The sequence below is a fragment of the Spodoptera frugiperda genome, chromosome 11 (assembly GCF_023101765.2).
Source record: "Spodoptera frugiperda isolate SF20-4 chromosome 11, AGI-APGP_CSIRO_Sfru_2.0, whole genome shotgun sequence".
Classification (NCBI taxonomy): Eukaryota; Metazoa; Arthropoda; class Insecta; order Lepidoptera; family Noctuidae; genus Spodoptera; species Spodoptera frugiperda.
The window spans coordinates 8272013-8284574 of record NC_064222.1 but is presented as its reverse complement, the minus strand read 5'-3'; the positions used below and the strand labels follow the sequence as shown (position 1 = coordinate 8284574).

The window sequence follows — 12562 nt, the reverse complement described above, 5'->3', positions numbered from 1 at the left end:
TGTTTCCTTTTGTGTCTAAGTAGAAACGTTTATTATTATAATCTTAGCATAATTTAGATTGGTGTCAATAGTGAATTTGATTTGATAATGTTTTGACAAATTAAACAAAAGAATTCGCACTTACATCATCATATCAGCCACAAGATGTCCACTGCTGAATATAGCCCTGCTCCAATGACATACTTCGCACTTACATACTTTAATTTCAATGTTTCTTTCAGATGTTTTTTTTAAGGTGCTTTTCCACCAGAGGTGTGCTATGTAGCTATGCTACGAATATGTAATAGCTAAACTGTGAAACTATGTGACCGTTTCCACTGATATTAAGCTATGTAGCTGTGCGAGGAAGATGCGCAGCTTCAATATGCGATGTAACGATAGTAATATAAAGTAATATGTAGTAAGTTCCAAAACCAAACTTAATCGCCCAGACAATAACCCCATATAACAAAGGCAAACTCACCAATAATTCCACCAGTGGCTTCATGGGGAGCGGTCACAAAGATGGTATCAGAAGAGATCCTGTTCATGTAGATACAGGTGCCAGTTTCAATATCGTACATGTGTATGTAGCCGTATTTCGTGATGAGGTATATGACGTCATATTTCGGGGACACCTGCATGGCGACGGGGAAGTCGTTCTGGGCCTCGGCTGGGAAGAACACGTCCACTGCTTTCTTGAGGAATGGCTGGTTCCCTGCTGGTGTTTGGCCCACCTCTGTGTCAACATAAGGATATTATTAGTTTCAAAAGAAATGTTACCACTTAACACTTTAAACGCCACGCGGAGGATTTGCCTTCAACAATTTTCTATTGGCAGTCAAAGACATAAGAATACAAAACATGGGAATGAGGAGTTGTCTTAAGTTTGGGTTTTATTGTAACAATAATTTTTATATGCGTACTATCGGTAAGTAGATACTACACATGTGCACACAATGTTAGCTAAATGAATTATTTCACGAATTCACTAATACGAATAATAAAATAACTTGAAAAAAAAATCGAAAATCCTGAGTACTTTCGAAGAACCTACAAGGGTCTAGAAACCTGGATAAAACATCGTAATCAGAACAATTAACAAAAATAATTACAACAAACACAAATTAAATCAAATTAAACGTCGTGTACATAAATGTAATGTACATAAATACATGATGATAGTTTGTAGGTCAAGAACATCGACTAGTGTACAACTGTTTACTTATTTATCCACTAACTTATCAATACAATACTGCTGTGAGATCCTATACCTGTGTGGATGACGTCATCAGTTTATTTCGATGTTTGCTTAGAAACAAGTTATAACAAGAACCATAAAATTTTGTTTTCAAGGAGTTGTTGAATATAACACAACTGAGAAGACGAAATTCGAGAAGAAAAAACGCCATAGAAACACCATAAGTAGTGTCGTAATTTGCTTCAAATCATATATTTATTTACTTTCTTCAAATATCCTTACATATGTTATCATTTACAATAAAGCATGATTAATTGTATCACCTATACTACACCTACACCACTTCATAACAGATAAAATTTACCAATCTATCCAGTAATTTCACTTCGCCCATGCTCAAGTAAGTAAGTCAAATATTCTCCTAACCGAGAATAGGTAATGTGGGCTCTAAATTGAAAATCAATTTAATTCAGCACAAGATAACGAAAGTTGTACTAATCTTCGAAAAACATGGTAGAACTTACCAATAATATGCAGTTTGCCTCCCTGGGCGGTTCTGACGGCGAAACAGAAGAGGGTTGATGGCTCCGCGTTGCCCTCAGCTTTGAAGGTCGCGAAGGAGGCGGCGTGGCCCTCGATAGGCTGTGAGCACTTGCGCTCTACCGAGTAGAGCTGCATCGCGCCAACCACACGGTTCTGCTGAGCTGAGATACCTGGAAACAAATTTTTAGGGAGTTATTATAGGATAGGTTTTACATAAAATTATAAGTAAGTAATAATTTCTCAAGTAGCTTAGATTAAAGTATGAGAGTGGGACGATCAGCGACGAACGGCGAAATACAAGTGTATTTTTTTTTTTTTTTATGAAACACTCCGGTAATCGAGCTGATGTATTACCTGATCCTGATGGTAAGCAATCGCCGGTGCGGTGCCGGCTTTTTGGGAGTTAGGAATTTAAGGGTTGTTGTTCGGGAATCGGGGATTGGGAAGATTGGGAAGGGGGAATTGGGCCTCCGGTAACCTTACTCACACAACGTCGGTTTCGAGCGTCGAGCCGGCCCATTCGTGCCGAAGCATGGCTCTCCCACACTTATTTATGAGAGTGCATAAAGTGGAGAAAAGTGAGTAACATATTATTCGTTTGTATGTATGGACACCTCCGATCTAAATGCGTTCATTTCCATTAAGCACTTCTAGACACTTATGAAATCTTATATCATTAAAGTGAAAAAAAAACCTAGGATGTCAATTACTACTCACCAACTAGCAGCAGCCACTGTTGTTTCGGATCGGTCCTATAGTTGATGATCTGGCAATCAGCGAGCGACGCATGCCTGTCGAACATCTTCACAGGAGTGGAATCTCCCTCCATGGACCAATGGTACACCGACATCTTGGTGACCAGGGCGAGGGTGTTCAGGGAGATCCACTTCCAGAAGACGATGTCTTCAGTCATCGTGTGAGCCTTCATCTTCGATTTCATCTCGATGTTGAATATTTGCAGGGTCTTTTGAGCTGCTGGCAAAGTGAAATTGGATAATTAGTTTTGTTGCCTTCTGGTATTAGGTGGATGATATAAAAATAGGGTGTAATGAGGTGAGTGAATGAATGTTAGTTTATCTTAACTCGTAGTTTGCCAGAAGGCAGATTAACCACTTTCACGCCAGTATATAAGACACAATGGAATATGCATTGTGTCTCGCTTACATCTTATTCAGGCACACCACGCATTAAAGCGAGACACAGTGTATTTTCTATTATCTCTCACAAACTATTCATAGAAACCACTCATAATGTTAAAAAAATACAATAAAATGCTCCAGAAAATATTTTTCATTTTTCAGTAGAAAATCTATCAAAAAGGAGGTTACTACAGGTGGGAACACGAGATTGAAAAAAGGATTAACGTCAGCTTATTTTTACTTAAAATTACCAAACACCGCACGTACTTCATCCGATTATGACGAAGCCAAAAATATGTTTTGAGTTTAGGAAATTGTAGAAGTATTTCGTAATATTACCCTAAAGTTCTTAAATGAGGTAAGCGTGGTGATTAATGCTCAAACCTTCTCTATGTGAGAAAAAGCCTTTAGTCAGCAGTGGCCACTTATAGGCTGATGATGGGTCATGTATACATAGTTAAAAGTATCGATTACAGATTATTAAATCGTATTGAACACATTCTTAAAACATAAATAGAATAAAACTGAAAGTTCAAATCAAGTGAAACCTCCTTAGATAACACTAAAAGAGTCAAGTTTCCGAATCGAAGAAGTTACTCATCTCAACTAACTTCAAGATGCGAACAAGATTTAAGCATTAGTGGCTAAGTATCGATCTAGATTCTAGAGCCTCAAGTACTGACCTACATTAATTAGTGCTTATTAAACACTCAGGTTGCTAACCCGTAGAACATATAGATATACCTGCGTTGTAATGGCGTAATGCAGGTTCTTCTAGCCACATATTTCCTTCGGAGCTGCGGACTACCTAGCGGGTTTACCGGGGCTCCGATTCGAAAGAAGGATACGAACGGGGTGGTTTTTTGTCAGTAAGAGTCTGACACTCCCTCTCGCCTCGCTCAAAGGGGGAAGAAGTCATTGAATGACTTTTACCATAGAAGAAGGCCCAATTCATGATTACAAGAAAAATTGGGGAACGTAGTGAAAGCCCTTCTCAAAGATTTACTATTGATTAATTAGAGAATAGCTCTAGTGACTTAGATTCAACAATTACGCAATTTAGATTCTACACTTCTTCTCTTCTTGCCTTTAATCTAAGCTGTAAATGATTTAAAACAGAGCACCACCCACTACGATCTTTACGCACGCCTTTGCATCTACACTTATGCATGAAGCAAGACTATACCACAATTTAATGTTAAAAAACTGATACTAAAAACCTAGGACCTTTTTCAAGATCGATCACTACATGCCCTATCGGTTTAAGCCAAAACCAATCGCCTAAGTATCCTGTACAATACACCAATGTACACTTATAACACCAGCAGGATAACATATACCAGTGCATAACAATCACTTACAGATTTTCAACCTTAGCACACAGGAATAAAGTTGAAAATGGATTAAAGTATTTTAGGGTAGCTTGATGTGCTGGTTCCAGTGACGTGTTTTAAGTAGAATGGGGGGGCGTTGTGTGGGCGTATAGGGCACACCTTTGAGAGCTTTCAACCCACTTCGGCTCACAAGTAACGATTTTACGAGTACATATTTTCAAACTTCAAGGAATTTCACTGAACGACTGAATGGAGCCAGGAATAGAATTTTTATTTCATACTGTTATTTACTTAAAAAGTAGGTAAACAATGGTTTATGTAACACTGAAATAGCATCTCGATTGTCCCAGTTTAGACTAGAACGTAGGCGAAAAATCGATTGTGTTTGAAACGGTAACCTATCAGATTTCGATTAAGTAATCTGTGATGTTAGACTAACTTCAGATTTTATTAATCTAATCTTTCTACTCACATTCATCACTATTGAAATATTACTCAACGTGAAGGTTTTAGTATACTTATTAGTACCGGCACATATATGTAGCTAATTTTTAAAACGGATACAAATTAGAAATGTTCTATACATAATACTACTACTCAGAGGGCTTAGTACGAGTTGGTTTTTCGTTAAACGAGATCGAAACGAGATTATGTTCGGCTCTTCAATTGGTTGATTCATTGGAGCTGGCCAATCAGAGCGCCAAACGTGGTGTCGTTTCGATCTCGTTCAACGTTAAACAATCTCATACTAAGGATTCTATTGTATACTTTGTCTTTACTTACAATACCATAGCAACAATAAAACCTTTTAACATAAGAACAACTTATTTAGACATTAAACGCTAAGACGCTAAACTCTATACAAACAATGATGTCTGCTTAATAGATAAAACATACACATCATTGCTCACACATAGATTATGTACATTAACGTAATATATGTGTACAAGTAAATTCGGTCGTTTTGTGAGTCACTCTGACGCCCCTACAGAGTTACAACGTCACGGTATTAACTTAAAAACCTTTCTCTACTGTGTGCAAGTGTTAATTGACTAGATGTATTGCAGAAGTACCATTTTGCATTAATTAATCTTAGTTTTATAGGGCATCGAATGAGTAAGTTATGAAGGAAAATCTGCAATAATACTTTGCCCGGCTTAGGCAATCGAACCTGAGAAGCCTTACAGCCGAAATGAATAAGCGATCTCAATCCAAAATGTTTGAATTTGAATCGATTTTTAGCATTCGTCAGAAACTCGGATAAATCCAGAAATTTTGGATTGAGATTGGTTACAAATTTCAGACGTTAGTCGGCAATTCTAATTTTACCCAATCAGGCCGTCAAGAAACAATCAATCAGCCCATATCAAAATCACCAACGGAAAATTCTTAGTGCAACTGCCGTACTGAGAGACATTTAATGATTACTCAAACTATTCCTGAGTAACGATTTTGTATAGAAAACACTAAGGACTAGGTTAAGTAACCATTAAATTACTCTGTGTAGGGCAGTAAGACTTCTGAACTCCTACATCATATGGCAAAGCGGTTGCAGTTTGACATTAAACGCTCCAGATAGTATCGTGTTACGGGGTTCGAGCCGGTAAATTGCGCACGCAAGTTCCGTACGCCGTTTACGTAACACAAGACAATGACTTACTGCAACGTTACAAAGGCGGATATTCATTCAAAATACTCAATTTAAATGAAAAAACCACGCTTTTTATTTATACTAAATGGACGATATAAGCACTAAGTATATTTTCCATTCAATATTTCTCATCAATAACAGCGTGTATGCATCCAATGCCGTACATAATCTATACTAATATATAAAGCTGAAAAGTTTGTTTGTTTGAACGCGTTAATCTCCGGAACTATTGGTCCGATTTGAATAATAATTTTGTGTTGTATAGCGCATCTTGAGGAATCGCTACGATCAATAGGAAGCGACCAGAGCGGGTGAAACCGCGCGGAAGCAGCTAGTAAGCAAATAAAGTGTATGGCGCCCTCCATCAAGTGGAGTGTCAACGGCTGGCTATACTTGTAGAATATCTTTATAATAAATACACCATTTGTCACAGGTTTTATGTGGAAGAATAACACTTGCAAGCACCCCACGACTGCACGTAGGAGATAATCTTAGCGTGGGGTGCCGCACGCGTAGAGATTTTCCGCATTGAGGAAAGAAAATAAATAGCAAGTGTAACAGCAGAAAATCCGAATCTACTGAAAACAAAGTCCATGAGAAGTACTTTCCGTCGCTATCTGTACCTCATTGGACTAAACTACTTCAATAATTCAATAAAAGGTCATCGGCCTCCATTGATTTAAAAAGGTCGTGGGAATGTGTTTATTATGCGCGGAGCATTGTTCAATATTTAAGAAGTTATGATATGGGGAACAGGTCTTTTTGACTCCTGTATTTTTTACGGAACATATTGTACGTAACATTTGTGTTATAACGTCGAAAGTCTGGAACAATAAAAGGAGATCTTACAGCTATCTGGCACAAATCCAGAATCGAAATAAAAATAACTTTCATATTATTAAAAATCCAGATAAAAAGAACTTAAAAGTCTTGCAGACAGTCAGACAAAGCACACACTTTCTTTTCGAACATTAAAATTACGTAAAAAAAAAAATCTATGGTAATATTATTATCATAGATCACAGGCTAAAGTACTAGAGTAGGTCACAATAATAGAAGAAAGTGCAAGTATACCATAGGGATCGAATTAAGGCCAGCATATAAGGCGACGATGACAAACACATTCTCGCATCACCATAATAGGGTCAGAGCCATAAGTCAAAAGGGTTTAATGGTGTCAGTAGAGAACTAGATAATAACTTAGTTATCTAGAACAAATATAGCACTATAATGGGATGCCTATGTTATCCCTAAAAGAGATCAGACATAGTATAGGTCATACTGTCTGGTTCTATATACCTATGTCTAGTACATAGTATATCGATGCTTCCGGCAACAAATGTCGTAAACGCCATTTTGGCGAAAATGAGTTAAGAATGCAGCCCTACTTAATTTTTGGCGCTGCGTCGATCTAAAAATGTGAAAAAAATATTCGCCTAAAAAAAATACTTTTACTCCCAAAATTTTTACTAGTATAATCAAGATTTTTTAGTAAAGATGGTATGTAAAACTCATATTGCTTATAACCGAATAACCGTTCAGGTCGTATAATACAACGTACAAACAGCTGTCGGTCGTAAAAACATGAATACATCATTCATTGTAATTACACCCCACAATCATTTTTAAAACGTAAGTTCTGCTGAGAAACAATTGTCGTAAAGTCACTTGGTCTTGGACAATTGGTTTGAAAATTGAATTATGTAGGTCCTACTCCTAATTTTGTTAATATTCTCATACTAAAAAGGGGTCGTAACACAAAAAGTATAAATATGTCGCAATTGTGTTTTATTTTATTGTTTTTATTACAAGTAATGAAAACTCAACTTACAGTCTTAACTTCATTGATTTGCTTCAGATATTTCCATGTTTGTTACATACCATCGCATCAGATCGTGGTGTTTACACTCATTTTTGATTCAGTATATGGTTTTAAAACCAAACCCAGAACTATTGCATTTTAAAACTGGTGCATACTTCTAACTTCCGTTAGACAAATCGTTCTCCATTGATTTGTTAGTGGTCGTAAATACCAACTTCTTGAATTTTCTGGGGTGTATGTCCAAGCTAACTTTTGAAATAAGGCTTTGACATAAATAGCAATAATATATTATGAAACACCATCGTATTTTACGTATTTCTTGTATAGAACACAATTTTACAACTTTTAAAGTTAAAAAGATATAAGCCAAAAACGAAATTATTTTTTGTTTTTCGTTGATTACCAAAAGTGCTATTTTGGTGATTACGACCTTTGTTGTCGGAAGCATCGATATGTCTTAACTATACTGAGCTAGCTATAAAAAACATCTGAAATTCAATGAAGAGATGAACTCATCAGCGGGTCGTATTTGAATATTATTCAGTCTTGTTTTCGTCTCTAGTCTAATTTTCTGGAACATACTTGCAATAAGATGACCTATTACAGGCGATAATAAAAATTACTGCTGCAAAATGAATGTAGATTAAAATTGAGCTTGAAATAGAGCTAACTCTATTTCAATAGTCTAAAAACTCATCCACTTAATCATCACATCATCATCATATCAGCCATAAAACATCCACTGCTGAACATAGGCCTCCCCCAAAGACTTCCAAATAGGCCGTCACAAGACAATCGTCACATAAAAGATACTATTTACAGTAAAAGTAAATAACATATCGGCAATTATAGCGAAGAAAAAAAAAATTAAATTGTTCGCAAATTCTGACAATGGAACACGCGAAGCCATTTTGCACGTAACTTGAGAGTTGAGAGCAACACACAACATATTAGGTATTGGAAACAAACGTTTTTCATAGACAACTTTCACTTTTAAATGCTACCTCATTGGCAGTATAGGCTGTATATGCTAGTAGGTAGGTAGTACCAATCAAACTTCAGACGTAGGTCAAGGACGATGACGTAATTACTTGTCACTCGAGAGAATCTGTTACTCAAGAGCCCTTAAGTTGTTTGATTACGGAAATGGGATTTTATCTTCGTTTTCACTTCTCTTCGGAAGTTTTAGATTGATAGATATCACGCAATTTATTCCCGAGAATGTTTTAAGAACTGTGACCAGACACCAGAGGATAAAAGCAGTGTTTTCTACATTTATGTGACTTTATTGCGATCTCCAAGTCTTCTGTCAGGCGTGGGGATCATGGCAAACCACCCTAAAGAGGAAGACCTTTCAAGAGCCACCACAGGATAAAAGCAGCGTTATCTACATTTCTGTGACTTAATTTCGCAATTAAATCTCCAGTCCGTATGTCAGGCGTGTAGATCATGACAAACCCCCTAAAGAGGAACACCTTACAACAGAGGAAGTAGGTTCATATTCCTGCTGATAGTTCGAGACGGTATAATTTAAACGCCAACTTTATCACTCGGTATACTTGAGAATATCAATCTGCATAAGAATGAAAAGATATAAAGAGCTTTAATAAAAACCTTTGAAGGAAAAAGGAGATTGCGTCAAAGTAACCTCGCATAGCATATTTTAGATTTACGAAAATCTTTGAAGTACCTCGTTACCCCAGTCTATTAGATATTTTAACGTTTCGCGGAAACATTGAATATTTTAACAACACAAAACAAAAGTTAGTATTCTATTTTGCAGATAGATTTAACGAACCGTAAATTTAGCAGAAATATTCAACGCGATGTTCCAGAATTGACCCGTAACAACTTAACTGAGGCAGTGGTGCGATGATGCGCGGTACCAATGCGCCAACCTGCCTCCTAATGACCTTTAAACTTTACTCCCTATCCTGAGAAAGCAACCTTACAGGCTAAGAAATAAGAACGATAATAGAAGTGATTGTATAATACACCATTATCCTTATTTATTGGTGTCGAAATACTCAGTCAATGGGATTAAAAGTAGGTCTTTATCAGTTCGAGTGTGAATGCGTCCAATTGACGGTAATCTCACCACTGCGACATAAACCGGCGAAATGTGGGCGTAATCTACTAGACCAAAACTGTCAGAACATAACTTATTTTCGCTTCGTTCAAAACTAGGGTCTTATTTCGAAATTGGTGTTATTTCCTGAGAAAACTCTATTTGCGGTACTAATATCCGGTGCCTTGCAACAAGGTTCATTGAAAAGGGGCGATGTTTTACGGAATATTTCGCGTTTTACTACCGAATGACCCATAAAAGCGAGACCACACCACGTACATCAGAATTTTAATCGCCATAAAAGTGCATCGACTCGTACTTTATAAAGTTATGTGTTATTGTCACTTCCGTCCGTCGCGGAGCTTTGTGCCAAGAATATAAAAGCCGCGTACATACACAGATGACTCATTGCCAGAACACATCCGACCGCATTGGACGTCTCTATGCGTGATGCAATCAATAAATGAAAACAGCGCAGTCATGTTAATATCCATGGAAATTATACGGTTTATTATAATTTCAAATATGGAACGGCGGATGCTGTCATAGAGGTACAATAAAAAAAAAATAGCTCAAACCGCACGGTTTGAGCTATTTTTTTAAGCAACTGAGGTTTAGGTAGGTATACTGTAGACTTTATTGTCGTTGTTCAGGTTTTAAGTCTCTTTTTGGAAGACAAATATGGCAATCTGCCCAAGGTCAAGTCCATATCTCAATGAAAACGGGTCTTCACAAGACCAAGTATTTTCTCAATAATGTTTATATTTTCCACAAACGAGACATTCGACCCAGTTTATTTAAATAATGTCCCTTTTACATTGCGTTAACAAGAACGGACTTTGACCTATTAATTACGCTTTTCAATTAATTTCTGTAATTATGTCACATGTTCCACATACACGTAGACATGTTAAAAGTCTTGAATATACAATGAGATGAAAACAGCTGTCAAAATATTCGTTCACACATTCATGAGCTCATTACCATGTGTATACAGGCAATATCTTTTGTCACACAATTTTAATACATGGCTCGAGCATTATCGAATGAACACATCCAAACCAGTATTTATTGCTCTGCCAACAAAACTGATAAAAACATTAGATTTTTGTGCAAAACAACTGAAATAGTTTTCATTCAAAATAATAATATGTTGTTTATTTTGACTAGAGACTGACGGGAAAGACGCCAGTCTTGCGACAAATCTTTTAGTAAGAAATAAATATAGCAAGAACTTAAAAAAATAACCTTCCTACAGTTGAGTACAAATATGCTTTTCCCTGTTACCATAGGAAATCCTCTCTTAAGAATCTCTCCAAGAAACCATGTAGCATGTTAGTTTAGACCAAAAAAATCTCTATTTTTGTCTGTAAATACTACTTCTTAACAATTTTGTAATGAGACCTTCGAACAAAATCTTTTTTCTCTACAAATATAATTGTCTCCGCCTAATGACGCAATCAGATATTTGATAATCTAACACCAAAATCCTGATGTTATCTAGCATCAGTCAACTGAACACAATGCGTGAACACAACGCCTAATTAACTAAAAAATTCGTCGCTGTATTGTCGCGTTTCCAAAAATACAGAATGTACCTAGATGGCGCCTTTGTTGTTTAAAACAAAAGAAATACATATATACACACATTATGGTATGTGCTAGTATGTATAGTCAGTCTTGGTTTTAGTATTCTCACTAATATTATAAGTAAATGCGAAAGTTGGTGGGTTTATCTGTATGTTTGTTACTCAATCACATCAAAACTGCTGAAGGGATTGGGATGAATTTTTATTTGGAACAGGGATAGATAATAGTCTAGAATAACACAAACCATTTTTTATCCCACAGAAACTTGGGCAAAGCCACTGGCAAAAGCTAGAAGCGTAATAAGCGAGCCTATTGCCATGCACCAGACATACATTTCAACATAGCTAAATTCTCCATAAAAGGAAGGAATGTGGAAATGAGTCTGAAGCTTCGTCCCTATTCCTCCACGATTTTTAAGATCACTGGTGTAATAATTAAAATATTCTAACAAACATTTTCATAAAATAAATTGCCATAATAGGCGGACATCATTGTTGTGGATAATAATAAACATTTGCACTATTAATAGGTTCACAGTCTAGTCTAGACAGATAAATAATAATTATATTCATACCGACCAGCCGCATAATCGCGTGATATCGGTCGCATTTCATTCAAATCCACTTAGATAACAGCGTAATTCAATCTTATTGTAAGCCAAACTTTGTTTATATCGGGGTCATTTATGTCTGCTGTAGTAGAACACATTTGTCAACATCTCTACTCTTTTCGTGGGTGTTGTAAGAGTGGACTAAGGAACTGCACATGAGATACTAGTGACGGTACAGATTACAGGGATATTATGGCAAAACCTTTATAATATAATTGCCTTTGGACTTTTATAAATTCGGTCTTCCTATTGGATAAAATATAAATATTTTATTTTCCTAAATGGCATTGTCAGCCAGCCAACCGCAATTAATATTATAGAGAATTTCGAGTAAGAAACTTATTAACTTGTAATCATTCCCAAACTTATCCGTCAGTAGATTTGACTAGTTTCCTTTATGTTATAAGCCGGAAAAAGAGCTGATGGATCACGGTAAGCAATGCCGTCGTCCATGGCTACCCGAAGCATCTGAATCGTTACAAGTGCGTTGCCAGCCTTTTGGGGGGTAGGAATTTAAGGGTTGTTGGGGAATCGGAGATTGGAAAGATTAAGAAAGGGTAATTTGGGTAATTGGGCCTCCGGTAACCTCACTATTCAACAAAACACAACACAAGCGTTGTTTCAC

The 12562-nt window shown here is 36.6% G+C and overlaps 1 protein-coding gene across 1 annotated transcript in view; it reads right to left on the bottom strand.

The window, feature by feature from the left end:
• The window catches only part of LOC118274453 (clathrin heavy chain), a 36997-nt gene that overhangs the window by 19966 nt on the left and 4469 nt on the right, over positions 1-12562 (bottom strand). The window contains exons 4-6 of the mRNA XM_050696806.1: positions 2441-2698; positions 1705-1893; positions 464-718 (exon numbers count right to left, since the gene is read on the bottom strand). Of these exons, the coding sequence (XP_050552763.1) occupies positions 464-718; positions 1705-1893; positions 2441-2698 (702 nt within the window). The remainder of the gene's footprint in view (positions 1-463; positions 719-1704; positions 1894-2440; positions 2699-12562) is intronic.